The sequence below is a fragment of the Lepisosteus platostomus genome, chromosome 8 (assembly GCF_059453375.1).
Source record: "Lepisosteus platostomus isolate fLepPlt1 chromosome 8, fLepPlt1.hap1, whole genome shotgun sequence".
NCBI classification, from domain to species: domain Eukaryota; kingdom Metazoa; phylum Chordata; class Actinopteri; order Semionotiformes; family Lepisosteidae; genus Lepisosteus; species Lepisosteus platostomus.
In genome coordinates, this window is record NC_142618.1 from 5,310,934 (window position 1) to 5,338,888 (window position 27,955).

General features: G+C 39.6%; 2 protein-coding genes across 3 annotated transcripts in view; one reads left to right on the forward strand and one right to left on the reverse strand.

Annotated features, from left to right (window-relative positions):
- Positions 1-18,874, reverse strand: part of c8h10orf67 (chromosome 8 C10orf67 homolog) — a 36,233-nt gene extending 17,359 nt beyond the window's left edge. The window contains exons 1-8 of one of the 2 annotated variants that reach the window (XM_088642186.1): positions 18,694-18,874; positions 17,466-17,586; positions 13,292-13,435; positions 12,861-12,935; positions 10,632-10,787; positions 8,214-8,361; positions 6,922-6,980; positions 5,122-5,187 (exon numbers count right to left, since the gene is read on the reverse strand). In XM_088642186.1, the coding sequence (XP_088498312.1) occupies positions 5,122-5,187; positions 6,922-6,980; positions 8,214-8,361; positions 10,632-10,787; positions 12,861-12,935; positions 13,292-13,435; positions 17,466-17,586; positions 18,694-18,770 (846 nt within the window). In that variant the 5' untranslated portion in view covers positions 18,771-18,874. Of the gene's footprint in view, positions 1-5,121; positions 5,188-6,921; positions 6,981-8,213; positions 8,362-10,631; positions 10,788-12,860; positions 12,936-13,291; positions 13,436-13,853; positions 13,973-17,465; positions 17,587-18,693 lie in introns of those variants that run through there. The other variant, XM_088642187.1, reaches the window with a different exon arrangement.
- A 2,047-nt stretch (positions 18,875-20,921) lies between these two features.
- otud1 (OTU deubiquitinase 1) lies at positions 20,922-23,069 on the forward strand. Its single transcript, XM_088642188.1, has one exon. It carries the CDS (start codon positions 20,922-20,924, stop codon positions 22,326-22,328), a length of 1,407 nt encoding a protein of 468 aa, XP_088498314.1. The 3' UTR covers positions 22,329-23,069.
- The last annotated feature ends 4,886 nt before the right edge of the window (positions 23,070-27,955 follow it).

Sequence of the window (27,955 nt, forward strand, 5' to 3'; positions counted from 1 at the left end):
GTAGAACTTAACATTGAGTTTGTCAGTCACAACACAAAGGATATTGTGGCAATGCAAACAAAAGGAGAAAACGTCAACTGCTACACTAAAAATGTATAATCCTTTTCACTGATGATTGAAATGACATTAAGGAAGTCTTTATTGGTAGTTTTTCATTTTTTTTTGAACATTAAAGGTCTTGGGCGCCATCTGCTCTCGTGCCATAACCTTTCTATTCCCAGTTGTTTGTTTTGTATTTGTTTAAGCACATAAAATATATCAGCAGCCAGCAAGGGCTGTCACACGTCATTGTCAGAGAATTCACTGGGGTTCTTGAATACGTTCAATGTGGCATTTGCAAAGAAGCAGCGCACCTATTAAAAACACTTTCTAATCTATAACATTCAGTACTGCATACAGCACAATAGTGCAGTCAAACAAGATTGTACATAAAAGAACAGCAAACATAGTTTAGCTAGGAAAAACATACATTTTTTGTCTATATATACTTTCAATGTTACAATAAGTTATTAGCAATAACAAACAGGATGAAAACTGTAAAAAATATACATATTTATGTTGTAAAATAGCATCATCTGAAAAGAACTTGATCTCTGAATACTTTTATTACTCTATAAACAGGTCATTATCGTGAAAACTGAAAAACAGATCTAAAACATGAAGTAAAATGTCAAAAGCCTTATTTAGTTACTTATTCAGTTACTAAGGCAGGAAGCAGTAATGACAGCAGGATGTCATCAAGATGTGAGAATGAAGTCAGCATTAGGGATATTCTAATGCACAATGTCTTCTATCTCTTCATTAGTTTCATAAGGTACACAGTCAGCCCAGGAGTGAATCCCTTGCAAACACTCCTCTGAATAATTTGGGAACTGTGCAGATGCAGCATAGATTTTAAGCTCCTTGAGAATGAAAATATCTTCTACTTCGAGGCATGGACATTTGAAATTCATTCCCAACATTTCAAAGCAATTGCAACCAGCCAGCTTCTCAGTCTCAACAAGAACTTGTTGTTAGTTTTGTTTTTGGATCACACTATGAAGTTTGCCAGTAATCATTTCCCAATAACTGCAGTGTAGATTCAATTTGAAGATTCTAACAGACATAAGTAAACTTAGATTTAAGACAGACATTAGGTAGGACAAAAATAGATGTATTCTGTTATCTTTGATTGTGAGGCTACTTACTTTGTGCAATCAGGATTCTAACAAGCACTCCTGAAACTCATGTGCAACATGAATTCATGCTTGCAAACCCCATACAGTGATGAATATGCTGAGTGTCATATAGCTCAAAAGCATAAATGCAATTTGAGTGTCATCGGTTGGTGAAGACATTTCACAGAGATCACTGGAATGTTCCTACATTCAATCTGTAAAGAAAATGACAGATCAGTGTGGCTTTCTTTGGCAGTGATTCAAATTAACATGCCTGTCTGTCAAAGTGTGCCATACATTAGACTTAAATCCAGTCATACAGCAGCAGGCCTTACATGACTTAAATTTCTGTTTAAGGTGAAAGTTTGGTGTGGTCCTTGGTTTGCAGGTGTATGCATTGTTTTACTGAAAGATGAAAGAACAGCTTTATCTGCAAATTTGTCATTAGAGTATCTAAGCTTTATGTTCATAATAATAATGAACCTTTTACAATTCACAGGGAAACATAAAGCAGAGTAAATGGAAACTAGACAGAAATGCATTTAAAGCCGAGAGCATTTTCTATCCAAATTGTTATGTGAGTATGGAACAAGCTACCCAGCCAAGCTGTGGCTAATACCCTAAGTTCTTTGGAGAGTGGCACCGATCCTCCAGTCAGTGCTAACTCACCTGCAGGGCACTACAGAGCGTGCGTGCAGTGTGTGTAATGATCAGTGGCCCAAAACGTAAGACTTTTAGAGGAGCATTTCTACATTTCATATTCTCTTTCAAATGGTACACGTGCATCTGCAAAGATAGGTCATAGAACCTTGGCAAAACTAAACTTGATAATTCTAAAACAAAACAAACAATTGGCAAATTTTAAAAAGCGCATCCAGGGCAGTGCGATCAGTGGCTGTAACAGACTGACCACTGGTATTAATGACTTGTCAATAATGTTACCCCCACAAAGATATTGTTTCCTTACATAGGCACAGTTAACTTGCCATAGTTTCTCCATTATGAGTTGTAACATTACCAAATAACACATATCAATGGGTATCATTAGAAAATACCAACCTCTGACAACATTCGTTCATGTTTAAATACCAACTTCAGGAGTACAATCCATAAATTTCTGCGGCATGAAGTTGCCATTGTAGATTTATCAAATGATTGTAACCAAAATGTATGCATTGTCTCCAAATCTGAAGATCCAGGAACAGCTAACTGGGTCTGGGTTGTTCTAGATGCTCATCAGCTGGTTGTACTAAAAGAACTGTAGTGATGGTCTAGTAGATGGACGGACACTATCTGAATGAAATCTCCTAACCTCTTCAATTTGATGATGCAGTGATGAAGTGTCACTCAAGTCTTTCTGCTTCAGTCTGGAATCAATGGCACCCCCCTATGACATATCGGGTATGTATGTATTGCACATCGGTGTCAGTCACTGCTAGGTTGACATCCATGTGGGACATGTGTGAAGTTACTGCCAGTCAATCTCATATCTTTTGCACGCTTGAGTTTGAGCTCTTAATGAACACAGAAACTTTTGATAACTTGAATAGGAGTACCTGACTAAGATGCACCACATGACCTACACCTCATTCCCCACTTTCCTGTTATAAATGTGTTTTAAAACGATAAAATGATGCCATAGCCAAAACCGAAATCTAGGGATGTGTTTCACTATGAACATCAATGCTTAGCTTTTACCTTTTGAGCAGTATTCCCACTTTATACCCAATTCACAGTACACCTAAATAAATTAACTGAATGGAATTCGTAATAGAACTTGATGTGTTTGTAATGTCTGCTAGTATATTAATAATTCTTACAGGACATTTTTTTAAAAATGACATATAACCAGAAAGGGGTGTTTTTGGTAATATTTAACTACCCATAAACACTCTTAACATGAAAGACAGGTATTTCAGGGTCACTGATAACATTATCAAGAAAGAGTTAATTCAGAGAATACAAAAAAAAAGATATGGAAACTTCAGTTTGTGGAAATACACTTAGTTTAAGAATTCATAATAAGAAAGAAAATGTGAATATTCAGTACTTCTGTTTATATTATAAAACAATTGTTGGACGTTGTCCAACTAGAACTATCACAGAATCAAAAAAATGGAAATTTGGGAAATGTGTTGCAAATTAACTTTATCCCAGAAACTGAACAGCTCCATTACACTGCAGGCTTTTTATGAAGTACAACAAAAAAATGAATAAAAGCATTAGGCATCGTGAAATCTCATGCAATACACTACAAAAGTAATTGTAATGAAAATGGTGGTAGTTGCAAGCTTCTTACTATAAGTTGTGCTAAAATTTTCATATGTCTGGCACTTTCCCATGATAAAAACTAGAACAGTTAATCAACAAAAAGATAATCAATCTTTATGGTGATAATAAAAGATCAAAATGATTCTTTTCCAATTCACATCAAAATAATGCCGACAAATCCCATTTGCCAACTGGTGTTCATTGAATCCATGAGACATGTTTATACATTCCTATCTGTAATAGGATAGACTTTACACTGTCTAACTATTAACTTGAGTGTTCTCATTGAAGACAGATAACCCACCATAAAATAATTTAGGCTTCACTTTCTTCACTTACCAGTTGCTACCCAATCTGAATGTGTTGGTTAGCACTATTCATCCTTCATGTCTATGATAAACACTAACTGTGCTGAAATCTTTAAAAACACAGGAGCCTTTAATTAACTTCACACATGGTGTAAGGTTTGAGAGGCGAAAAAGAAGTGTCAATAAAAAAGTGCTAATATTTTTGTTACGGCTGTTGATATGGAAGGTTTTCTTCCCCCCATTTTACATCTGCAGCAAGATTTTTCTTTTATTTTCTTGTCTGAATCAAACATACAGGACTTTCATTAAAACAAAAGCATCTCTGGGCACTTCTGTAGGGTAAGAACGAGCTAGTGAGAACCACAGGGTGAGAAGCAGTCAGAAGGCTGAAGAAAGGAACTGCCTGCAGGAAGCCCTGGGGCTTTTTTTGCATTTTGTTTCAGTTTTCAACCATATAAAACAGAAAACAGAGCTGCAGTTTGCTGACACCGATCCAAAGATTCTTAATAGTTAGGCAGCATAGTTCATCATCAAGTGAAAAAAAAACACATAAAGAAAGATCTCTTCAAAATTAGAATAAATAAATGGACCTCCTGCTCTCCCTCCAGCAGAAATATTCCCTGCTTAGGACTGGGTTAGTGGATGGAGTCTGTTCGCAAGGTTAAAGTTATCCGGATGGTTTCCATTGACACGAACAAGGAAAACAAAAGTGTTTTGTTGGGGCAAACACATTTTTAAGACGGAGTCCCGGTAGCCTGTTTCTGTACGTTTACAATGGTAAAGTCAATGAAATCTGCTCCTTTTGAACGATGTGTTTTCTCCAGGAGTACAGTACTAAACTGGCTCTCTATGGTTCCAGATCTGCTGAATGCCACCCCGGAGCAGATACAAAGGGAACGATGCCACAAAGGTGAGATGCTGTCCAATAAGGCAATAAGTTTGGCTTTTTATCACATTTTTTTTTAAATACTCCAAAATAAAATGAGGACAAAAGGAAACTGTAAGGAATTACCCTAATACTCCCATCACCACTTCTGCTTGTACCACCTCTGCTCTACAACAGAATGGTCAGCTCCTGTCCATTGACCTGACTCTCTATGGAAGCACTGGGAACACTGCTCCAAGCCTCTGCTGTCAGAAATCCACAGATCCTATTAAGGGTCCATAACAATTAAAGTTTCCTATTAAGGTAAGACAGGGTAAACAAGTTCTATTCGAAGAGACAATGCAACATCTAAACCTCAGTGGGTAAGAACTGCTTACGTAAGGGTCTTTGATCTTTCAGTATCTGCGCATTATATTTTTAAACAGTACCAAAACGTGTCATGTACATGTCGCCCACAGGTCATTGCACATTTAAAATGATGACAAAATAATCTACCTACCTTACTTCTGCCTGCATCTTTTTCTACATGTAGGTCTCTTTTCAAATTCTCATTCTCAGCAACTAACTGGAAAGAAATAACAATAATACATTAAAATATGCGATTAATAAAAAATAATACGCATAATACATATTTATTACTAGTGGATCATAAGAACACATATTTAATATTGCTTTTAATTACTCTCATACCAGTAACATATTTTGGAGCTGAACTTTTAAAGTTACTGACATAAACGTATGTTCCATCAATGCTTTTTAACAAGTCTATTTAAATATTCATTTTACAAATGAATAGATTTTACATTATAAACACTACACTCGAGAAATAGAATTATTCAAGTCAAATATAAATTGCCATCTAATTAAATGACGCTTGATGCCAGTTCTCAATTTATTGAGATAAAGAGGAAATCACAAAACCGAGAAGTTTATTTTAAGTGCATTGCATTTTAAAAACTGGCTCAAGATTATATATAATAACTCCTTGCATTAAAACAGTGCATATAGGAGGCAACCCACTTCACTCACCTGGCTGACACATGGCATTCAGTGTTCAACTTTGCTACACAGCAAATCACATAGTGCAATAAGACACTGCTCCACCAGCTGATACAGGGAGAGCTTCAGCTAAGCCAGGCTGTACAAGCCAAGGCTGGACGTTAGCCACGACACCCCGTTTAACACCCCGATAATTTTGAAGAGCGACATAGGATTGTTCATTGCCAAGTAGTCAGGACCTTGGTTTTTAACGCGTCACCCGAAGGAGAACACCTCCTACAGTGTCCCCAGTCACCACACTGGGACAATCGTCTTAGAAGAGCAAGAGTGACACCTGCAGGTCCGCCAACACCACTTAAAGCAGCAATCAGGTTTTCATCAGTCAGGAGAAGACAACCACTGTGCACCCTTACACACAGCGGTTGGTGTAGCTGCCGAAGAAGGCAAGGCTCTGAGATGGACAGAGAAATACGAGCAGACGTGTCTTTGAGGGAACACAGTATATTGCCGATATGAGTTGGTAGCACAATGGATACATCTTTATAAAAACATCTAAACACCTAAACATAAAAACATCTTCCACATACAAAAAAATAATCTTTTAGAACTTGAAACTGAATTCCTGGTTATCTTTCCTGCTCTTTTTAGATTATTGTTACTTCTGGTGCCAAATGTAACTACTCATGGGACTACATCTGTAGTCACAACTATCCACAGCCCAGCCTGATGGCTTTTTACGATTATGTGACTTTCACATACAAGAATAACACACTTAAAGTTCAATTTGTTTGTGATGATTTGTACACAACTGAAGAGTAATGTACGCTTTTTATTCATCCAAGGTGGTCTCTAAAATTTTTAAGTGAATTTTAATTTTCCTAGTGCAGATTTAAAACTAAACACACAATTATAGCTAGTAAAGCAAACCACAATGCTTTTCTTTTTAGCGGCATCTCATAAGCTCAAATTCATGAATAAAATATTTTGATATTTTTAATGGCAGGAGAGTAAAACCCAGCTCAACACACATCGGAACATGTTCTGCTGGTGTTTAAATAATTAATCAGCTCGAAAAACAATTCATTACAAAACGCACGACGGAAATAACAGTTAACACCTTTTAAGTGCTATTTAACAGGTATTTAACATAAAAATGGACAATGATATAATTGATCTATTATCTGGAGGCAATTAAATCATAATTAAGAAGGCTGATGACATAAAGTGCACTGAGATGTTCCCGATCACTTCCCGAACAAAAACTATCCAGAATTATCATCATCGGGAACAAGACGTGTACCTTATTTATGGTGATCTGATCATTTTCTGCCTTTTCTTTCATTGTTTGAAGACTGAGGCCTGTAAACAATAGAGGGATAAAGCAGACCATGAAATGATATGCCTACACCCCTTTGTTTTCCTCTGGAGTGATACAGGTCAGCCTGAGAAAGTCCACTTGAACTCAGTGTAGCTCAAGGTCCTGGCAAGACCCTGACCCTTAGCTCTGCCCTTGACGTTCACTGGCTTCCTCCCGCTGCTCAGCCGGCTGGACAGAGAGATGTTATGGGGTAAGTTCAAGGGCCAAGTGTGGGTCTGTGCCCAGTTTTCTTTAGCAATGCTAACCCTGGACATCCCCTAGAGTTTGTCACAGCCAATACAAAGTGCTTTAGCAGGTGGTTCTTTATTTGTTGAAAGGATCATACATCAAAAGATGGGATGCTCCATTAAATCAGAAAACAAACAGCATTAAGGAATATGGTTGATGTCGATCGCATCTTTTTAATATCTACTAGATTGCTGTGTCTAATCCATTTGAGGGAATGGAGGTCTGAGAGCCTCTGTTTTCAGATAAAGATTTTTGAACCTGTTTTGTCTTTCTGACCAAACTAAGCAAGATACTGTGCAGCATTTAATATTTATTTTGAAAGCACATCCCCGACAAAGCCTGTTCGAGCTCTTTCCTAAGCTACAATAGCAATGATTTCATATTAAATATGTAGACAAACAAAAACCCAAGCACCTGCCTTAACCCTTGGAGATAATCCACCTGCTGTATTTTTACTATCTCTTACTTGCCTCTCGCATATGGAGATAACAAATGTAATGCTTAAAATGATCAAAAATGATGCTGCATGACTTCTGATTAATATAAAAATAGGAAAATATCCATACTACAGTGGTGCTATAACAGCCATAGAGAAACAAAATATCCATAAATCCTATTTCTCTGAAAATAACATATATGTGATGTGTACAAATAAAACTAAACTAGAAGGACTTTACATAAAAAATAAATAATATTCTTTACTGTACTGCTGGATGCTGTGCTATTAGTCTTTGTTCACCTCACCCCAATTTACTTTTTGATTAAAAAAACTACAAAGTTAAAAAAATAACCTACAAAAAGAAAAAATAAAAGCACAATGATCATCCACATCCAGTTCCGGTCACTTCGGTTCCTCTACTGAAATGATTGAGGCTGGCCAATCCCACAAACTTCGCAAATCCAAAAGCTAAAGACCCAGTGTGACACTACTGATTAATCAGCAACAATGATTTTTAAACACGGCGAACGTTCATACTTTACAGTACCAAGGTGCTCCAGCTGCTTGTCTTTGCAGTCCAGGCAGTGGCTGAGCCTCTCAATATCGACATGCAGGGTGTCAATCTCATCTTTTAACTTTTCATTCTCATGTGCGAGCAGCTCTTTCTCAGGATCCTCGTATGGCTGCAGGCTGGTCTAAAAAAATTACAGAACTCTTTTGACTTTTTTTTTTACCGGCAAAACAAAAGGCGCACACTTCAAGCTGCGTAGCAAATATGAGTGGTATTCAACAACAAAGCGATCGTACAACTTTCTGCCTCCTACGATTGATTCTGAATAATAAAAGGAAAAGCACAAAAAAGAAAAAACTTGGGCCCAGAATAGTTTTGCCGGAAGAAAGAAGCCAGTACATTATATACAAAGACCATAATTCATGGGGACATTTTTATTGACAGGAATAATACATATCATACTGTTTGTGTGCCCCTGTCATTCAGGTCAATTTATTATGGAAGTCCAGTGAGGCAGCTGGGCTTTTCCACCCACATTTCTCCCTGTGCATCTAACAAGTGCTCTTGGTAACTAGGCAGAGAGGGGGAGTATAGATGGGGCAACACCAGGGGGTTTGCAAAGTGCACGGCTTCGGGGGGGGGGCTTGTTGCCTTTGTACCATTCCTCAGTGACTGTGCTGCCAGTGTCAGGAGGATCACATCACATGTCAAAGTGGTGAAGTTTGCAGACTGGAAGCCACATGGAGTCCATCAGGTCCTGTGATATCTCCACAGTTGGTTTTCCACTTTGTGCTGGAGCCACCCGGAGGCAATTCATATTCTGAACATTAACATGGCTTTGCATGCCTGTCACACTTAAGACTGCGCAAGGCGTTTCAAAGGCTTTGAATGCTTCAGGGTGTTTTTTTTTTTGTTTTGTTTTTACATTTCTTTTGCCTTTTGAAAAGCGGTCGGTACCTTGTTAGTAGAGCACAGAATAGAATTAGACAAAAGCTTAAGTTTTGATTCCGTGAATATGGTTTTGTTTTAGATGGGAATACTGTAAAAGTCACAGACCTCACTGTCCAATTGATTAGGTACGTCTGAAGAAAAGGACAGTTTTTAATTTCAAAACTCAGCAAAATATCAGCATCACCATTATGTGTTGAACAATGTCATCTGTTCATGAATGAAGTATTCATTTCACTGTACTATATTGTTGTTCTGCAATGATGTTTCACAGCTACAAAACATCCAACTACTAATTTAGTGGAAGGAAAGATTATCTATAAATATAACTAATATATACAACAAGTGTTTAATTTGACATTTTCTGCTAAAACCATCAGTATTACAATAATTGGCCTCAAACTTCACAGCTATAAATAGCTAAATGAAATGTCCTATCAGTCAGACTATGTAAGGATGGGATAATTTACACATTGACTGATTCCATGGTTGTAAGGGGAAATCATTTCTGTTTCATTTAGCCCGACTTTTTAAATTGAGGGAACACAAGATGGAAACCGCATGTGAAACCATGAACGTACTTCAGACACGCATGAACTATGGAACTGTACCAACTGCTCTTCATCCTAATAGGCTTGGGCATCAGTTTCTCTGCTTTGGCAGAGTTTGAGCATCAACAGCTGATTGTATGCAGATCGTTTTTTACATAAGCAACACATAAAAAAATGTTGCAATTAATTTTGTGAACTGAAGTGTGAAATTTCTAAACTGCCCCTCTTCAATGTGTTTTTATGTACTATTGTCTGACATGACTTAAGTTAGAAGAGGATCTCTGATTTCCCTTAATAGAGCAGTTTAAACTGGGTTTTGGACTGGTTTCCCTTAGCTCTGGCTCCACCATCTGTTTCAGAGCAGAACTGCAGATGATTAACTATTCAGTCTCCTGTTGCAATGAGTACCCTCATTAGCAAAAGGAACAAAGAAACAATTCTCTGTAGCTACAGTCATCTGTTACACTTTGAGTGGCAGGTTTTGTGCTGGTGTTCTCTCCACCATCTGCCCACAGCAGCAGTCCTTAGTCTGATGAAACTAAAACACTAAGGGCAAGGGGGAGTGGGAAGAGGAGCGGGTGAAACCCATTAAAAATGGCAATTAAAACAAATCACCTCACCTTTTGATTCCTAATATCTAATTAATGAAAATCTTCTCTGATTTTTGTTTTGCTACAACAAAGACGTAAGTGAAGGTGAGATGAGACTTTGATTTGCCCCAGTTGCACAAAGCCCTGCCTTGTCTTTCGCAGGTTAAAAAACAAAACAAAACAAAACTTGTGATGAGCCTTTGACAGCCTGATAAAAAAAAAAACTCTGTTTTAAAAATTTTATTCAGATAACTTAGTGCGTTTGGGTGGAAAATTGTTAAAAAAGAATGAATCACAGGCTATAAGGAACTCAAGAGACTTGGAACGCAAGCCAGAAGATTACTACAGTATGTGACAGCAAATACCTCTTCAAAGGCCTGTTCTTCATATTCCTTCAGCTGTGCACTTAGATAGTCAATCATAGCATTTTTCTCCTGGACTTCATTGATGAGTTCGTGCAATCTGCCTGCCTTCTTCGATCCAGAGGACTGATCTTTTTCCTCCTCCCTTGAATAATATTTCTTAATCGAGAAAGAAAAATGTTTTGGTAAAAATTTTAAAGAATAGAAATTAAAAAGCACTTTTTGTAATTGCCATACCACACAAAAAGCATGTGTTTGATATCAAAACATCCTTCAACATTTCATAACAATGAACTACAACAAATTGTATATGAATATCCAGTTATTTAAGGCTCAGAAAAATAAAATTAAACACAAAACACCTCTTAAATTTGAACTCATAATGTTAACTCACACATACCATTAATATATATTTTTATTTTGTAAAACACACAACACAAGCATTATATTCAGGTACTGAATTAATTTATTTGACATACACTTAAATTAAACTCCAATTCAGTTACATTTGTGAATCTGCAAACACCACAAATGTTAATCAACAGAGCAGTACAATATATTGAGATAGCATTCTAGTCCAGAGTAATTACCTGGATTCAAACTTGATTTGTGATACAAACAAACACCCTTTGATTCTGTGCCAGAGACTATCAAAGGATTGCAGACATGACTGTAAGATTTCAGAGTATCTGATCATCACAAATATGGATTTTTTCTTGAAAAACAGAAACAATTGAGTTGTATGTAGAATATCAACCTTAACATATTGTATTATGTTAACTAGAAAATAAACGTTGCATATATATTTAAAAATACATAAAAAATAAAGCAGGCCACAGTTTCTGAGTTACTAATATTTGAAGAAGCCTAATAGTGGAAATAGCGTTACTAACTTTATTATTGATTATTTGTCAGAATAGCTACCTTTAGTATTTTATTTTGAAAACTAGTATTATAATAATTCTGCAATGTCAAATAGTTTGCAATATCATGTTGGGTTTTTAAATTGGGGATCTCCACTGAAAATAATACCCTAAAAACATAATCCTTCAACCAGAAAATTTTCATTATCCCAGATCTGGCTTTTTAATTTTAAATATCAAAGCTTAGAAAAGTCTCTTACAATATCTTGCATTATTAATTTCATTGTCTAGTTTGAACTTTTGCACCAAGTTCAGTGTTTAGCCTTGGCTATAACAGACTCGATTGAACAAAAAAGGCAACAGTCTCTCAAATGCCAACCAGACACTGCTGTACAGACAGAAGGTGCTGTGTGACTAAAAATAACAGATGCAACATGACAAACTTCAAGGACCAGGCACCTGTCACCACGCTAAAACAACAATAATATCAATTTACAAATGGAAAGGTTTAATAAACATCAAATGTGCTTTTTTTTAAGATGTTACCTCTGAATTTCAATAAAATCATACATGTGATCAACTAAAAAAACAAGCTCCTAAAATCCAGACCTAAAAAAAAAGTTTAGGAGAGAAATTTAAAAAATGATTGAAGCAGATGGCTCAAACAATTGATTTCACACTGCATGGAAACACCTAACATGAAACATCCACACAGGCGAGCTGCAATAAACACGCCTTTGTAAGGCTCTAAAATCTGTGATCCCTCTTCAATGAAACTGTCAAAGAAAGAGGACTTTGTCACATACACACACGGCTCTGATGAAGGGTACAACTCTTACCTATACTGAAATCAAAATTAACAACTACGATCCTGTGAACCATGAAATTATATATTTTAAACAGAAATGTTGGAAAACACACAACCATTTTCATTAAAATATCATGTTCAGTATATATTGTGCATATTACCTGTATAAAACCTTCATAGTTTATCTATGGCAATAAAACCTGCTCCCAATTTGTTACATGCTCTGTCGTTCATATGAGGTATATTCTTCATCTTGGCACCAATACTAAAATTTATCTCTGTAAAACCAAAATACCACTTAATCCATAAACAGTGATCCTTGTCACTTACAGTACTTCTTGTCATTTCTCAGTGACTATTACCTAACTCGAAACTAGAAAAAAACCTTCCTTCGATCAGTGAGCATTTATTATTAAATGTTATTTGTAAGTACTTTAAAAAAAAAACATTATCCACACCAATTTCTAGACCACATATTAAATATTAAACACGTAATGGACAGACAGTCCCACGAAACTGTTGGTAAACAATTCAAAGAGTTTTAAGCTGTATAATTCTTACCTTGTAGCTGGCTCTAAGGACAGTGAGTCCATCACACAGTTGCTGCTGAAAACTTTTTCGGAGAACTGCAACTTTCTAAATAAAATGATACTTAATTACAGACTTGAAAAATAAAAAATCGTTGGTATTTTGGTCATTTCCTTTCTAAAAAGCAAAATATAAAATAATATTTTCCTGATTTATGGACTCAGGAAAATATCTTACTGTATGTTTCTTTATTCAAATGCTTTAATATGACTGTCGCACCCACAAATACCAACAGATATAATTATATTTATTACTATACAAAATACTATAGAATATGCAATGTTTTCATGAATATTGTTCAGATAATAAAATAACTGAAAATTGTTCACATATTTTTTAAAACAATTCTCATACACAGTTTATAAAAGTTTTAGATCTTACTCTGAAGAACAGAAATTACAAACCTCTTTGTGTTGACGTTCTAAATCTAAAACCTTTTCATTTATTCTCATATACAGAAACAGTGAATGTTGTTGTAGTTTTTCTTCATAATCTGTCTGCAAAAACTTATGTTTATACTCAAGGTCACTCTTCACAGCCTTCATATCCTTATAAAAATAATGAAAAAGAGAGAAAAGCTTTAGATTTTGTAAAACACACAAATCAACATCACACCATCTCTTGTGGACATTAAAACAAAAGGAAGCAAGCCAGGCCATAAATGCATGATCCCTCTTCACTAGATTTCAACATTTTTGACACATTTACTTTACACGGCTACATTAATTTTCAGCACACTTGGCAACTCACCAGAATAAAATAATTCAAATCCATACAAAACTCCTAACACTTGTAATAAGACTGAGGGGTGGCTGGTCAGGTATGCAGTCTAAACACATAAACCCACATGAACCTGAAAGCATCAAGAGAGGTTAATACCACACTGAGAAGTGAAAGAAAAAACATGATTATTCAGCTGTGGAAGCATAGTGTGTTTTTGCATTTCCCTTTAATCGTAGAACTCACCTCTGTCTCATTTGACCACTCTAGCTTGTCCAACCTACAGTATGTAGTACTAGCAATCAAATGGCTTTCTTTGGTGGTGCACTCTGCTCTCAGAGATTTTGTAACCAGAAATAGCACCCAACCCGCAAGAATAATTCTGAAGAAATCTCTTTCAGAAATACAAAACATGTCAAAACATGACGTCCTTAAGTAAACTGATTTAATCTTAAACTAGTTTAACACTTAGGTTTCATAGGGTTTAAGTTTTCATTTTATTGTATTAAATCCAGGATGGCAATATTATTCATCAATTAAGAGAAAGAATAGGTAACTCGTGAATCCTTTGGACTATTTAAAGATGTATTCTGCTGGCAGGAAGAAGAATCAACACAGTCTTACATTGCTTGATGTCGTACAGTATTTTGGTATGTTTATTTTAAGCAAACAGTGAAGATGCCATTCAGAATGTGGGAAAAAATATCAACAACTGCAGTCAAAACATTGCAGTTTTCAGTGCATGGGGGGAACCGATAAGTAGTTATAGGTGCTGAAATATTTGGCTTCTTGTTTATGTAGGATGATGCTGAAAAGGGAATCCAAATTACGTTTTATAATTTTCTTACAGAAGTGCATGAATGAAACATCAAACTGTAAACAAAGACACAAAATGTGGGCTACATGTGTTACGTGAATTTATAAATTAATGTTATTTAGTTCAGTTTCTTCTGGTGAAATAACATAAAGAAATGTCAAAGGGGCTTGTGAGAAATGCTTCAGACGTCCAAAGGAACTGTACAAGCTTGCCGCCGGTTGATCAATTTGTCTTTCTCTGCAGGAAGAGCTGTCGAGGACACTAAACATGTTTTCCTTCTTTTCCAAAGCCCATCTCAGAAGAAGGGCAGTGCTGCTACCAAAACAAAGCCACCATATGTCCTCTCAACAGGGAGCAAGGTTTAAGTATGGGTCTGACATACAGAACTGAAGTCATACTGTATATTGGAATTTTCCTCTTCCGATGAAAGGAGTGCATCATGAATAAATTAACAGGGGGGAATCTTTTGGTCTATAGAACCAGTAGACCTATAACTTTACTTCCTTAAATTGCCTCTCTTGTAATTGTGCTAAGTGCTTGTTTCACAAAGAGACGATCATGTGTGTGTGCTTCTTAGACCATGCCTTGTGAAGTGTTGTGACAATATGGTTCAGCAAATACTTTCATCTTGCTGAAGTCCCTTCTGTAGCCTACATTGCATCTGCATGTTCAGAAACAAAGCTGGTTATCTCATATAACATGCAGGTAACAGACAAAAGGCAAAAAATAAGGGAATCAATTCAATTTTATGTATAACAAGAATATCTGGCTTTATATTAGGCTAAGGAGCAAGATTTCTAAGTGTTATAAAAAACTGCAGATTTTTGCAGAGTAACCCTATGATGTTTTTAATAAGTTCATGATTGATTGATCTATGCCGTTTGCATGCCAAGACAGGTCACAAAAAGGCACGGCCACTGTTTACTAACTTGGAATCGATCAATGAGCCAACAGCATTCCGGATCATGCGAGAAACTGGTAAAGTGGAAATAGTGCACATTTGTGTGTTCTTCCCTCGTTCGGTTTCCTCCGGGTGCCATGGGTTGCTCACACAGTCCAAAGACTCTGCTAGATTAACTGGCTTCTGGGATGACTGCGTGTCTGTGTTTGTGTTGGCGTGTCTAGCCTATAATGGACTGGTGTCCCGTCCAGAAATCAATATAGAGATCAGAAAATCGATATAGCAATCAAGTGTGAAACGAGAGTACCCCTTGGAGAAACACCCACAAAACCTGTTTTGTAAAAAAATGAAAAAGTCAGTCACAGTCAATCAGTTGTTTAAGAATGTTTAAGAGTTCTTTAAGGTCAATTTTCAAGTACACCTTAGTTCAATTCTTGAACAAGTTGCCAGTATTAACAAAAAGAGTTGCTATAGGTTTTTCAATTTCTTCAATTGTTCAAAAAACATAATAAAAATATGAAGGAAATTAATTTTACTTGACTAAGAGCTCACACCCGAAGAAGGCTCCACGGCCGAAACTTTGTGTTTTCTTTTTTCTCTTTTCAGCATGGAATAAACCTATCACTTGTTCCTTAATAGCTAACATATGCAGATATTTGTCTGTGTGCACTGTATTGTTTTAGAGTTAACATGCTCATTCCCTGATACAGGTCCAACCGCACATGTAACAGCAAGCTTCTTCCTTGCCAGGAATTCCAGGCTTTTTGGGATCCAGTAATGTGCCTGCCTGCAGTGCAAGAGAGCTCCATGCCCTGGCTGGTCCATCTAACCGTTTACCACGGGATTAGACAAAGTGCAATCTGAAAGTAAAACTTGGCTGTCCAGTCAAGCAATTGGCATGCACAGTCACGAGATCAATGATAAAAGCAATGTAATATACATTTATATTTGAATTATTTAATGTATTAACAGGAAATTGATTATATTAGGACAAAACAATATTTTGTTTACACCCCAGTGATTTTAAGTAACCACACTGTAAGTCTTCGGCTGCAGTCACTTTAAGTAAACTTCAGAATGTAATCGTGAATAGATGGTTACATACCCCTTTTATACCATAACTGCGTGAACTGTGATACCCACTGAGCACACCATCTCATTGAGATGCTTTGAACTGGTGCCTACTCTTGGAGTTTACTGACTTCAGTCTATTCTTTAGTGTGTGAAATGATGCTCAATGGCACTTAAATCTGGAGGTTTACATGACCAGTCTTCGATTTTCCATCTTTTTGTAATGGTGAACTCCTTTACTTGTACAGTATCTGCTACTTGTTTTGTCATGCTACTCGTTTTAAAGCACTGCTCAATAATTATGGAAGCACTTTCTTTTACTGAAGCAGGCAATGGCAGTGTCAGTAGTCATTGTTTTGTTGCATCACCAGTACAGACAAGTGAGCCAGTTACACTGCTGGTGTTAAGTGGTGTTGGCAGACCAACAGGTGACACTGTCTCAAGAAACTTTAGGATTAAACACATGATTGCAAATTCAAGGAAAGTCAATTTACCAGTTTCAGACACATAAATAAAACAAAACTTTAACTACACAACTATAATTGACTGCATGAGTCAGTACTCTGAAGAAAATTCAGCCAGTTCCAGAAGCAGCCATGCTGACTTCAATGGCAGTGGAACAGACTACTTCCTTGATCAAGTGTCAAATCTGCAGCACCAGTCGTCACAAACAACAAAACCTCAAATTATTATTTTAAGGAAACAAATACGCTATTAACAAACACCATTAGCAACCCAGACACATTGGTGAACCTTTAAATAAACTTTTTAAAGTGCACATGACTTTAAATTGCACATGGTGTGGTCTTTCCACAACCTTTGAAGATTGATAACAATATCCTGTTTAATGGACTAAGGGGCACTAGTCATGTAGTAATAATACATGACATTGAAAGATTTTGTTTTAGGATGTGAACTAAATTAGACTGTTTGAAGTACGCCTCATCCATTTCCCCTAACCACATTCTTACATGTCCTTGCAAACATTTTGCTTGCTAGACTACAAGAAAATGTCTTAATAATCATTACTTTACCCTTTTGGTCTCAGCAGTGACGAGCACAGTTTTACCTCGAGTAAAGTACAGGTGACTTCTGACAGCTCCTTCACTCCTGGCAGTTCAATGACATCGGTCTGTGTGGAGGCGTCTCTTCCAAAGTAACCGTATCTCAGTTGATTTCCCAATGAGTACCTTTAAACGCGTGTTGTTAATGAAAAAATAAATACATTAATGTGACAGTTAACACATCTTACAATGTTTGGTGTTTGGAGTAGTGGTCAGGGGAGGGTCAGTGGTCCAGCTCGTAACTGGAAGGTTGACATCCCATTTGACACACTGGTGTTGGACCGAGATATTTCACCTGAGACTCTCCAGCAGAATATCCAGTTATAATAATTATTATAATAATAATAATAATTTCTTACACTTATATAGCGCTTTTCTGGACACTCCACTCAAAGCGCTTTACAGGTAATGGGGACTCCCCTCCACCACCACCAATGTGCAGCTCCACCTGGATGATGCGACGGCAGCCATAGTGCACCAGAACGCTCCCCACACATCAGCTCTCAGTGGGGAGGAGAGCAGAGTGATGAAGTCAATTCATAGATGGGGATTATTAGGAGGCCATGATTGGTAAGGGCCAATGGGAAATTTGCCAGGACACCGGGGTAACGCCCCTACTCTTTTCGAGAAACGCCCTGGAATTTTTAAAGACCACAGAGAGTCAGGACCTCGGTTTTACGTCTCATCCGAACGATGGTGCCTGTTTACAGTATAGTGTCCCCATCACTACACTGGGGCATTAGGACCCACATGGACCACAGGGTGAGCACCCCCTGCTGGCCCCACTAACACCTCTTCCAGCAGCAGCCTTAGTTTCTCCCAGGAGGTCTACCATTCAGGTACTGACCAGGCTCACACCTGCTTAGCTTCAGTGGGTTACCAGTTGTAAGTTGCAGGGTGATATCTACAACTATCCTACACAGTTAAAGCCTACACGTTATAAACCTGATGCGATATGTAACCTATCACAGCTATGATACTTGTAGTGCATGGAACAAAAAAATAATCATTTGTATTGCATGTAGGTTTAATATTATTTAAAATATTCTGTTATTAATGTAAAAACCAAATCAAAAATAATCTGAACTGAACCCGAAGGCACAACATCACTTTGCGAGGCGGTAGGGGGGGTTGTTTTTATTTTAACCCGACTGCCGGCAGAAATAGCGCGGACAACAGAAAAAAAAAAAGACTGAAACCCATCAAAACCCATTCAGTACCAAAGATTTATACCTCTCGATATCCCGAAGTTCTGAGGAATACAGTCTCTCCTCCTGCTCCTCGGAGTTTCCCTGCACAAGCACGTCCATGTTACCGGCGTGATCTACACGGGGGCGCCGCTTGCGTCGGTTTCCATAGCGACGGATCTCGCCCGCTCACCCGGATAGAGTTGAAGGAAGCGATGGGCACGGACAGTTTGCCTTATTTCCTTCAGGATTATCATCGGTATAAACACAAGTTTGAAGCTGCTGTTTGTAAAAAAAAAACAACCCACACCGTCATGTAGTCAGATCAGATCGCTGTACGCTGACCATTTACGTTTGTGCAAAGCCGGTGGTGTTAAGGGAGGAAAGGCGCAGTGTGCTCTTTGACACACTTTCTCATTCGGGCTCCCATTTGGGACTGAAACGGAAAAACCTCTGAGAATAAATGCTTATTTGAAATGCATTAAGGAATAAGGAATACAAATGAACGCGTAAAAAGTTATATAAAAAATAATAAAAACCGTAACATTACTATACTGTACTTGATAGGGATCCCTATGAATAAAAGGGATTTCAGAAATGGGGCAGTCAAAAGTGCTAGAAGGTTCTTTGAATAATTCAGTAATAATGAAGCATTTACAATAGGGAATAAAAACCCATCCTTCACAATACAAATGGTATAATATACTCTATTGTTCAGCAGAACTGTGGTGACAGTTTTAAAGTGTTTTCTACTTCTGCGCTGCTTCCTTTGTCTAACGAACTCCTGTGAATTTAGAGCATTTTCATAATTAAAATGATAACAACGATTCGACTGACAAAGTGGGCGAAGTTGCTGGCGTTGTTACCTCACAGCCCAGGGCTGCCTGGGGTGCAGTTTGTGGGGAGTCTGTATGTTCTGCCTGTGTGGGTTTTCGCCGGGCGCTCCGTTTTCCTCCCACACTCATGGGGAAAATCGACCCTGCTGTGGGTGTGTGTGTATCTGTGTTTGTGTGTGTGTGTGCCCTGCAATCGGCTGGCCCAGGCACTGGCGTCACGCCCAGGGTGTTTTATCGCCTTGCGCCCTTTGCTTGCTGAGATCCTAAATTGGATGGAAACGTTAGCAAATTGATGGATGGACTTAACGAGGTCTTCCCAAAATCCAGCGTGACACCAGTCTTTATTTTGGAAATGCAAAATGAAGCATACTGACTGCAGATGGGCAAGGCATACAGTACCATCCAGCCGACAAGCGCAAGGCTATGGTTTTCGGAAAGTGTTTTACATCACTTGGTACATTCGAAACAAAAAAAAAGGAAAACTGTCAACATAAAGAACTGCAAAGGGCTGTGTTATAAGGCAATACAGGACCGCACTGTAGTCCTTAGTTTGATCATGACGTGAGCAGATGCTGAATGTCTTCCCTCTGAGACACCCATGAGAAATAATGCGTCACATCCCGTCGCCCATCATCTTCTATAGACGTGTGGATGCACATGCCGTTCAGAGCGAAGATGGCCCATCGGTGACGGCAGTGTCTTTTAACGCGCGGCTTTAGCCAAAAGGTTGTGGAAACACTACGCGCATTACTACGGCCATGCTCACTACTTCACAAGGGGGGAACGCCCACCCCCCGTCAGCGTGGGATCTTTTGCCAAAAGGCTGGTGTCGGTCTCTGCGCGCTTCCCCTCCGTGAAGCCCGCAAGCCGGCGTAAATAAAAATAAAAAATAAAAGCCAATAAGATCGCGGTAGAGGCGGAACTTCCTGATTTCCTGCCCCCCCAACACCACCTCCCTTGAGGTCAGCGCAGTGTGTTTAGTAACTTACGCGTAATGGTTTTCCGTCAGTGCTGGCGAGGGTCTTGCATTCCAGCGCACTGACGCCACAGGCTTTAGGGGGGTAAACAGAGCTCCAGCCGAGCGCAGTCCCCAAAGTGTCCCGTGACACATCAAATAGTTCCCATTCCAGCTGCACAGTCAGCAGCCGGGGCAGGCGCCCGGGGGGGACTCTGTTATAAGAGGATATGAAGAGAGCCGGGGTCCGGTTACATTGTTCCGGGCTATAATTAGCGGAGCTCAGCGCTGACGCAAGATGGCTAAAGTTGGATCTTCTGTGTGTGACAGCGGGAATTAGGATCAGGACCGCCGCAGGAATAACTTCACGGCCCGGACTGCGATGAGTGATGACACTGGCTATTTTTGAGCGGCGGGATCATCGCGTGTGGCTACCTGGGACCTCGGCGTTTCATATATAAAGGGTGCGCGGTTGGGAAAAAAATGCAGCTCTACAGCAGTGCGTTGACACATTACCCCGGGTCGTCCTGCAAAGTTTCGATTCCCATTGCAAATATTGACGGTAACGCGCCAGCGACTGCGACTGCAAACACAGTTGCCGCGAGTAACGCTGATTATCAAATTCCTGCACACGGAGTGGAGGAGACGGGGGCTACGACTGCGCCTGCCGCGAAGATGCCTGCCTTTTCCTGTTATGAACCAGTTCCCAGCTCGGCGAGCAAGCCGAGCTACTACACCGCCACCGCTCAGATCCTGGTTACCAAGCCCGGTGGGGTGGAGAGGTTCGTGCCAGTCCAGATTATGAAGGACTCCCGACGTGGCGCAGTAGACCTCTCGGGAACATACTTCGCTAGTCCGGCAAGCTCGCCGGTTCTGGACGCGAAGGGCTCCTGCTCGCCCAGCGCCCTGTGGCTGGGTGGCTTAATCGACACGATGAACGGCGAACTGGGCGCGCTGGACGAATACCAGAAAGTCCTGGAGCACAACATGATCAGCTTCGACAGGAAAGCGGACGGAAAGCGTTTCACGAAGGGCAGCGCCCTGAGTGGTCTGGACCACGAGTGGCACCAGAGCGCCTGCTCTCCGGGCGAGGGTCCCCACGCCGCCGAGGCGCCCGACACGCTTTTGAACGACAGGGTGTCAAACGCCTGCGAGGATTTGGCGTCTCCAGAAGCTCGGCTTGTTGGCCGGCGTTGCCAGGAGAGCACGGAGCCCGCTGGCACAGACCTTGCCGGGGAAGCGCCAGGCGACAGCCTCCTTCAGCCCTCCGCCCCCGGCGTGGGGGGCAGCCGAGGTGAGAAGAACGAGCAGGTGGCACACTATCTCGCCGAGGTGGAGAAGCAGAACAAGTATCTCCAGGAGAGGGAAAAGTACAGGTTTCACGTCATACCCGACGGGAACTGCCTGTACAGGGCTGTGAGCAAAGCGGTGTACGGCAACCAGTCGGCGCACAAAGAGCTGCGGGAGCAGACGATGCACCACATCGCGGATCACCTGGACGAGTTCTGCCCCATCATCGAAGGCGACGTGGGCGAGTTCTTGATCAACGCCGCCCAGGACGGCGCCTGGGCTGGGTATCCGGAGCTGCTCGCCATGGGCCAGATGCTGAACATCAACATCCACCTCACTACCGGGGGCAGCGTGGAGAGCCCCACCGTGTCCACCATGGTCCACTACCTGGGCGACGAGGACCCCTCTAGGCCGAGCATCTGGCTAAGCTGGCTCAGCAACGGACACTACGACGCCTTATTTGACCGGCCCCTACCCAACCCGGAGTACGAGAGCTGGAGCAGGCAGGCGCAGGTCCAGAGGAAACGGGACGAAGAACTGGCCAAGTCTATGGCGGCGTCTCTGTCCAAAATGTACATCGAGCAGAATGGATCTTCGTGACCTGCTCTTAGGGTTCCGAGATGGCGTACCGTACAATTGTGCGTTCTGTCCGAAACCGAAATGTATGTTTCTGAAATAGGGCACCTTAATCACAGTTTGATGGCACTTTAAAACGCATGCAACATGCCGTACAGAAATTGCCTTAATTTATTTTTTCTAAACCGAATGTTTTTAATGCATTCACGTGGAGCTACTGAAGGTTGCGGTGCACCTGCGTGTTGTATAGATTTTTTTAATCATTATTTTTGTATGGAAGTGCTGAATTTATATCCACAGGTCGGATTCCTTACGTTGTGCGTAGAGGTCGCAAAGAAAGAAGTTTACATTACTGTGTTACTAGTACCAGTCCAACTAGAGAATAAAGCACAGGACTGAAGTTTGGGAAGAGAAAGAACAGTTTTTTGACAACTTATTTTTCAGGTGTGCGAAATTATATATGTGTACATTTATAAACTTTATACACTTAACCGCTGATTGGTAATTGCGTAATGAGTCTGTTTAATTGCCTTTTTGTGTTTTGCTGGGTCGAACACTTGTTTTGCTGCAAGATCATTCTATTCCAGGCTGTTTGCTTGTATTGAAAGCGCGGTATTTTGTATCGAAGATCTGAATCTTATTTTTTTAAATACTATTTTTTTTCTAAGTAGATTGCTGAATCGGAGACGTACCATTGTAAGACTGAAAGTTTTGTTTCGTGGCTGCATTATCATTTTGAAGTAAAGGTTTAATTTTTCTGGACGATTTAAGGTGTTTCGTTTTTACTATTTGTGCTGTTCATTTTGGGAGGATCGGTTTGTGATGTATTATTTTAATGATAATAATGGCGGTAGGAGCACTTTCGACACCACCAACGTGAAAGCTGACAGGAATAATGCCAAGGTCATTACAATGTTGTGAAATATTACGAATGAGGTAAAACCAACTATTCCCACACAAGAGAAAATTCCAAATCTTCCACTTACTGATAAATGTCGGTATTGCCAAATATCAGGCTGTGTGGACAAAGCCTACTGTTTTCCAGACGTTGACTTTTATCAGTACTATGTTTTAGTTTTAAAATAGTTATGCATTGCATTTATCAATGAGTGATTATATTGCACCCTGACCTGAATATGAAATCTAAGAACAACCAGCACAAGTTGGTTACCTGTTTTTCTTCTTGCTTTTTTGGTATCATAAAATGAAATTATAATAATAATAATAGTTGCTTACACTTATATGGCGCTTTTCTGGACACTCCACTCAAAGCGCTTTACAGGTAATGGGGATCCCCTCCACCACCACCAGTGTGCAGCCCCACTTTATTAGAGCCCCCCTAATTTTACTTCACTTCTATGTTGTGTAGGAGAGAAGGAATGTTCTACATTCTTTTTATTACATGTTTTATTGCAGTAGCAAGTTAATGGCGGAAAAGCAGTTGACAGTTTAAAAAAAATAATAGCTATTACTGCTCTTAAATGTTACGTATAGGCTTATAGTTTATGAAATGCTTGATTATGAAATGTCTGAATTTTGGCAGGGAGCTTGGTGGCAGTTTGTAGATTTTTAAAATGTTTTTGTTTGTTTTGGTGTTTGTGATTTCAGAATATATTCTTTTCATTCCTAGAATTCCTCTAAGCTCCCCCTTCAGTTCGTGACTTCATGTAGTCAGAATGAGCAAAACAACTCCTGATGAAATAGTTGGGTCATAAACCAGTTAAGGGCCAAGATAATTATCTTTTTTTTTCAAGCAGCGGAGATACAACATTCAGAATAAGTTTTCTTCTGCCCCTGCCTACAGTACATGGTTTTTAGTTGTCTTCAGAATACTGACTCATGCAGTCAATTATAGACGTGTAGTTAAAATTGTTTTATTTCTGTATCTGAAACTGGTAAATTGACTTTCCTTGAATTTGTAGTAATGCGTTTAATCCTAACATTTCTTGAAAAAGTATCACCTGCTGGTCTGTCAACACCACTTAACACCAGCAGCCTGATTTTCCTTAAACGTATCTTACATGACCAGAGTCAGAAAAAAGTAAAAACAAAATAGTCTCTTATTTATAATGGACTTCTGAAAAAGCAGGAAATTAGCATTGCATCTAATTAAGGTGCTTCAGTGCTAAGGACAACGAGGCAGACAAATTAATTTGGCAACATATAAACTGTGGTTTAATGTTTATATACATTGCCATATACGCGGCTGTGCAAAAATACAGTATAAAGCCACAGTATAGCAATACAACTGTACATAGAAGCACAAGTGACTGAGAAGTCCACAAATCTTTAGTATCTAAAGCCAGAAGCTATGATATGCTGATGTAGGCTGTTGTTACCTTGTTACACATGTTTCTGTTATCACTGTTCACAAAATACCTAAACACAAAAGAATAAGTGGTTACTGTCTGTTTACAAGATAAGTGGGTGTTGAAAACCAGCAATGACTGACAGTGATGTGACGTTTGTCTGTATTGGTTTTGTACAGTTATTTTCATAGCTTTTCATTTGGTCTTCCACATTTTTACTTTGTTGTGTTTGTGCACTCATGTTGCACTTTTCAAGCTCCATTAAGAAATGTCTGCATTGAACAGAGTTGCAAATAAGTTAGTTGCAGTAATAAAAATGCAGGCTGAAGAGTTACAGCAAACCTTTTTGAAAACATTCATAACCTTTATTGTACCACAGTGGTATAAGAAATTTGATCCAACAACTTTACTAAAGTGAGTATTGATATTGGTCATAGTATGTTTCTTACAGCAGTTATAGAAACTGTTTTCTAGGTTGCAGGCTGGGGTTGTGTGCTGAAACCCGTGTCCCACACTGGAATGAGTGCTTGTCGTGTCCTCAGGAGGCTACCAGAGCAAGCAGCAGTGTTGGCTCAAAACTGGCCATAGTCTGGTGCTGAGCCAAAATGGCTGCTGAGAGGCCAGCAATTGAAAGCAGGTGTTGTTTAAGCCAAGCGTGGCTGGGCGTTACATGCATACAAGAGAGAAGGGTAAAAGAATAAAAGAAAAAGAAGACTGGTTGGGAAACAGATAGTTTCATGGGACAGGCAGAAAGGGATTGTTTGCCTGCACAGTAATAAACATGTTTTGGGTGAGGGAGCAGGATTTAGCCTTTCCTGCAATAGAAACAGGACTACCTCTTATCTAAAGTGCAAATAGAGTTTGATCTGTGTTTTTTGCTTATGAAAGTGTATAAACATTCCCAATAAAAGTCCCAGATGCACCAACAAAGTTGCATGAGTCTTTATTCGTTGCAGAAGTGCAAGTTCAATCCTGAGCTGACGAAGGCTACCTGACAGGGGGTCTTCAGTGTTTGGAGCTGAAGATCCTGTAGCAGTGTGACAGCATGGCAGGCTGTTGCACACCTTAAAGAAAGTTATTACATTGTTTCCATCTTCACCCTCACAAGTTCAGAATACTGTAGCACTTTCAGGTTCACATGGGTATGCACCCTCACTGCTGCTTCCTCAGGTCGGCCCCCCACAGCTGGGGGCTTGAACCCAGGCCTCTGGTGTCACTCGAATGGGAACCAGCCAGCTGAGCGGAAATCTCCCGACAGCCCGGCAGCTGAGGTCCCTGCTATTCACAGAGAAGGGCGGTGACGTCACCGTGCTGGCAAGCCGGCTCACACAACCTGTAATGTTGGCCGTATGCGTTACAATACATTCTATCATGCAAACTGTTCATGTGGTTTGTACAATATTTTTGGATGTGGTCTTGATACTATATATAATTAATTATATCAAATCCAATAAGAGAACATTAAGAATGTCATTATATGCTTAAAACACTAATCATACCTTCATCATTCTATTGTTTAATGGCTGTGTCTCATAAACTTAAAGAGTGATATCGTGTCAGGCAAAAAGTGCGTAGTTTTGGGTAAAAGCTTTGTACCTGACTTAGTCTTTTCTCCCTTTTCTATACATCAACGGCAGTTTCTTTGAAATAAAACTGACATCTCCTGTAACAATACCAGGTGCTTTCTTTCTCCCTTGTCTCCTCCTGCCACACGGCTCATCAACCCTGCTGGGACCCTCTGGAGTGATCCTGTGGGGTCAATTAGTTTACCTGTGGGTGGATGAAGGTGGAAAACTTGAGTCCTAGCTCCTGAGCTGATGGGTGTTTGACTGGAGAAAACCCACCCGACTTAACATTGAATCATGACATGGCATTCAAGAAGATTAAATGCTTTCAAGTTAGAAGAAGGAGTTTTCCTCATTTGTAGGGTTTTGTATGGCTAAGCCTTGCTAAAAAAGTTTCTGTACCAGAGCGTTTTGCTTGCAATCATTAACAGGTCTGTGTCAGTCAGACCCCAACTCCAGGACTGGGGTCTCAAATTCAGTTCCTAGATTATCTTCTGGTTTGTGTCCCAATTTAAGTAGTAAATTGAACCATTAAATTAATTATTTTAATTAAGGCACATATACAGTACAATGGGGAGCAACAGTGGCACAGTGGTAGCATTGCTGTAATGCAGTGTTGAGGCCCTGGTTTTAGCTCCTGGATGTGGGGGTGCTGTCTGTGTGAGGTTTGTACGTTCTCTCAGTGTTTGTGTGGGTTTCCTTTCACGGTCCAAAACCATACTGCTGGGTTAATTGGCCCTAGGTGTGAGTTTGTGTGGGTCTGTGTGTCTGCTCTGCAATGTCCTGAGCCTGCCTTGAACCTATTGCTTGCCAGGATAGGCTTAAAATCCCCCACAGCCCTGCAATGCAAGAAGTGATTAGAAAATGTCTGGATGGATATAAACAGTGTTTGGGGACAGTGAAGAGAAATTCTTGTACTTCAGGTAAAAAGAATAGTATGAGGCAGAAGTGTAGAATTTCAGCTTTTGTCTCTGGGTATTGCTCTGCATACATTTGAAGCCACGGTAGAACAATGTCATATGTTGTGTTCAATCCTCCCTATTTCAGGAGTCTAGGCTGCCAGGTGTTTTTAATTTCTCAGGTCTTCCATGTTGTATTAATTATGAATACATAAAAAAAGCTGCCCATGTACAGCCTTGGATCCAGACAACAAACTTTGGAGTTCACCTTTTGGGTTTGCCTCTTGAGGTGAACAGCACTAAAAACCAAACAAGGTTTTATGGATAGACAAGCTGAAGATAAACCTTTATCACAGGGATGGAAAAGCAGGAGTGTGGAGAAAGAGGGGATCAGCCAACGATCGTAAACACATCACCTCATGCAGTCACTGCATATAAGGGATATGACCAAAAACATTAGTTACACTATTTTAATTTACTAGTTTTTTCTTTATTTAATTTGTTCCAGTACTTATGCTGACCTGAAATTGGGGGAGAGGGATTGAACACAGACACATTTTTGTTCTAACAGGCGCAAAATCTTTATCTTCTGATCCAAAAAACAAACTTTAAAAGTACACAGAAAATGTAAAAAAAATAACTTTACCTTCCCAAATCTTACACTTTCAATAGTAGGATTTTCTTAAGATCATTTACAACTGATTACAGTAACAATCACTTCATTATAGTTACAGCTGCCTACTGTATAACTCAGGGGTGGAGGGGTGGCTCTGTGGCTAAGGATCTGCACCTATGGTTGGAATGTTTAGGGGCCAAATCCCATGGCTGGCAGAAGAATCCTACTCTGTTGGGCCCATGAGCAAGGCCCTTAACCCCAG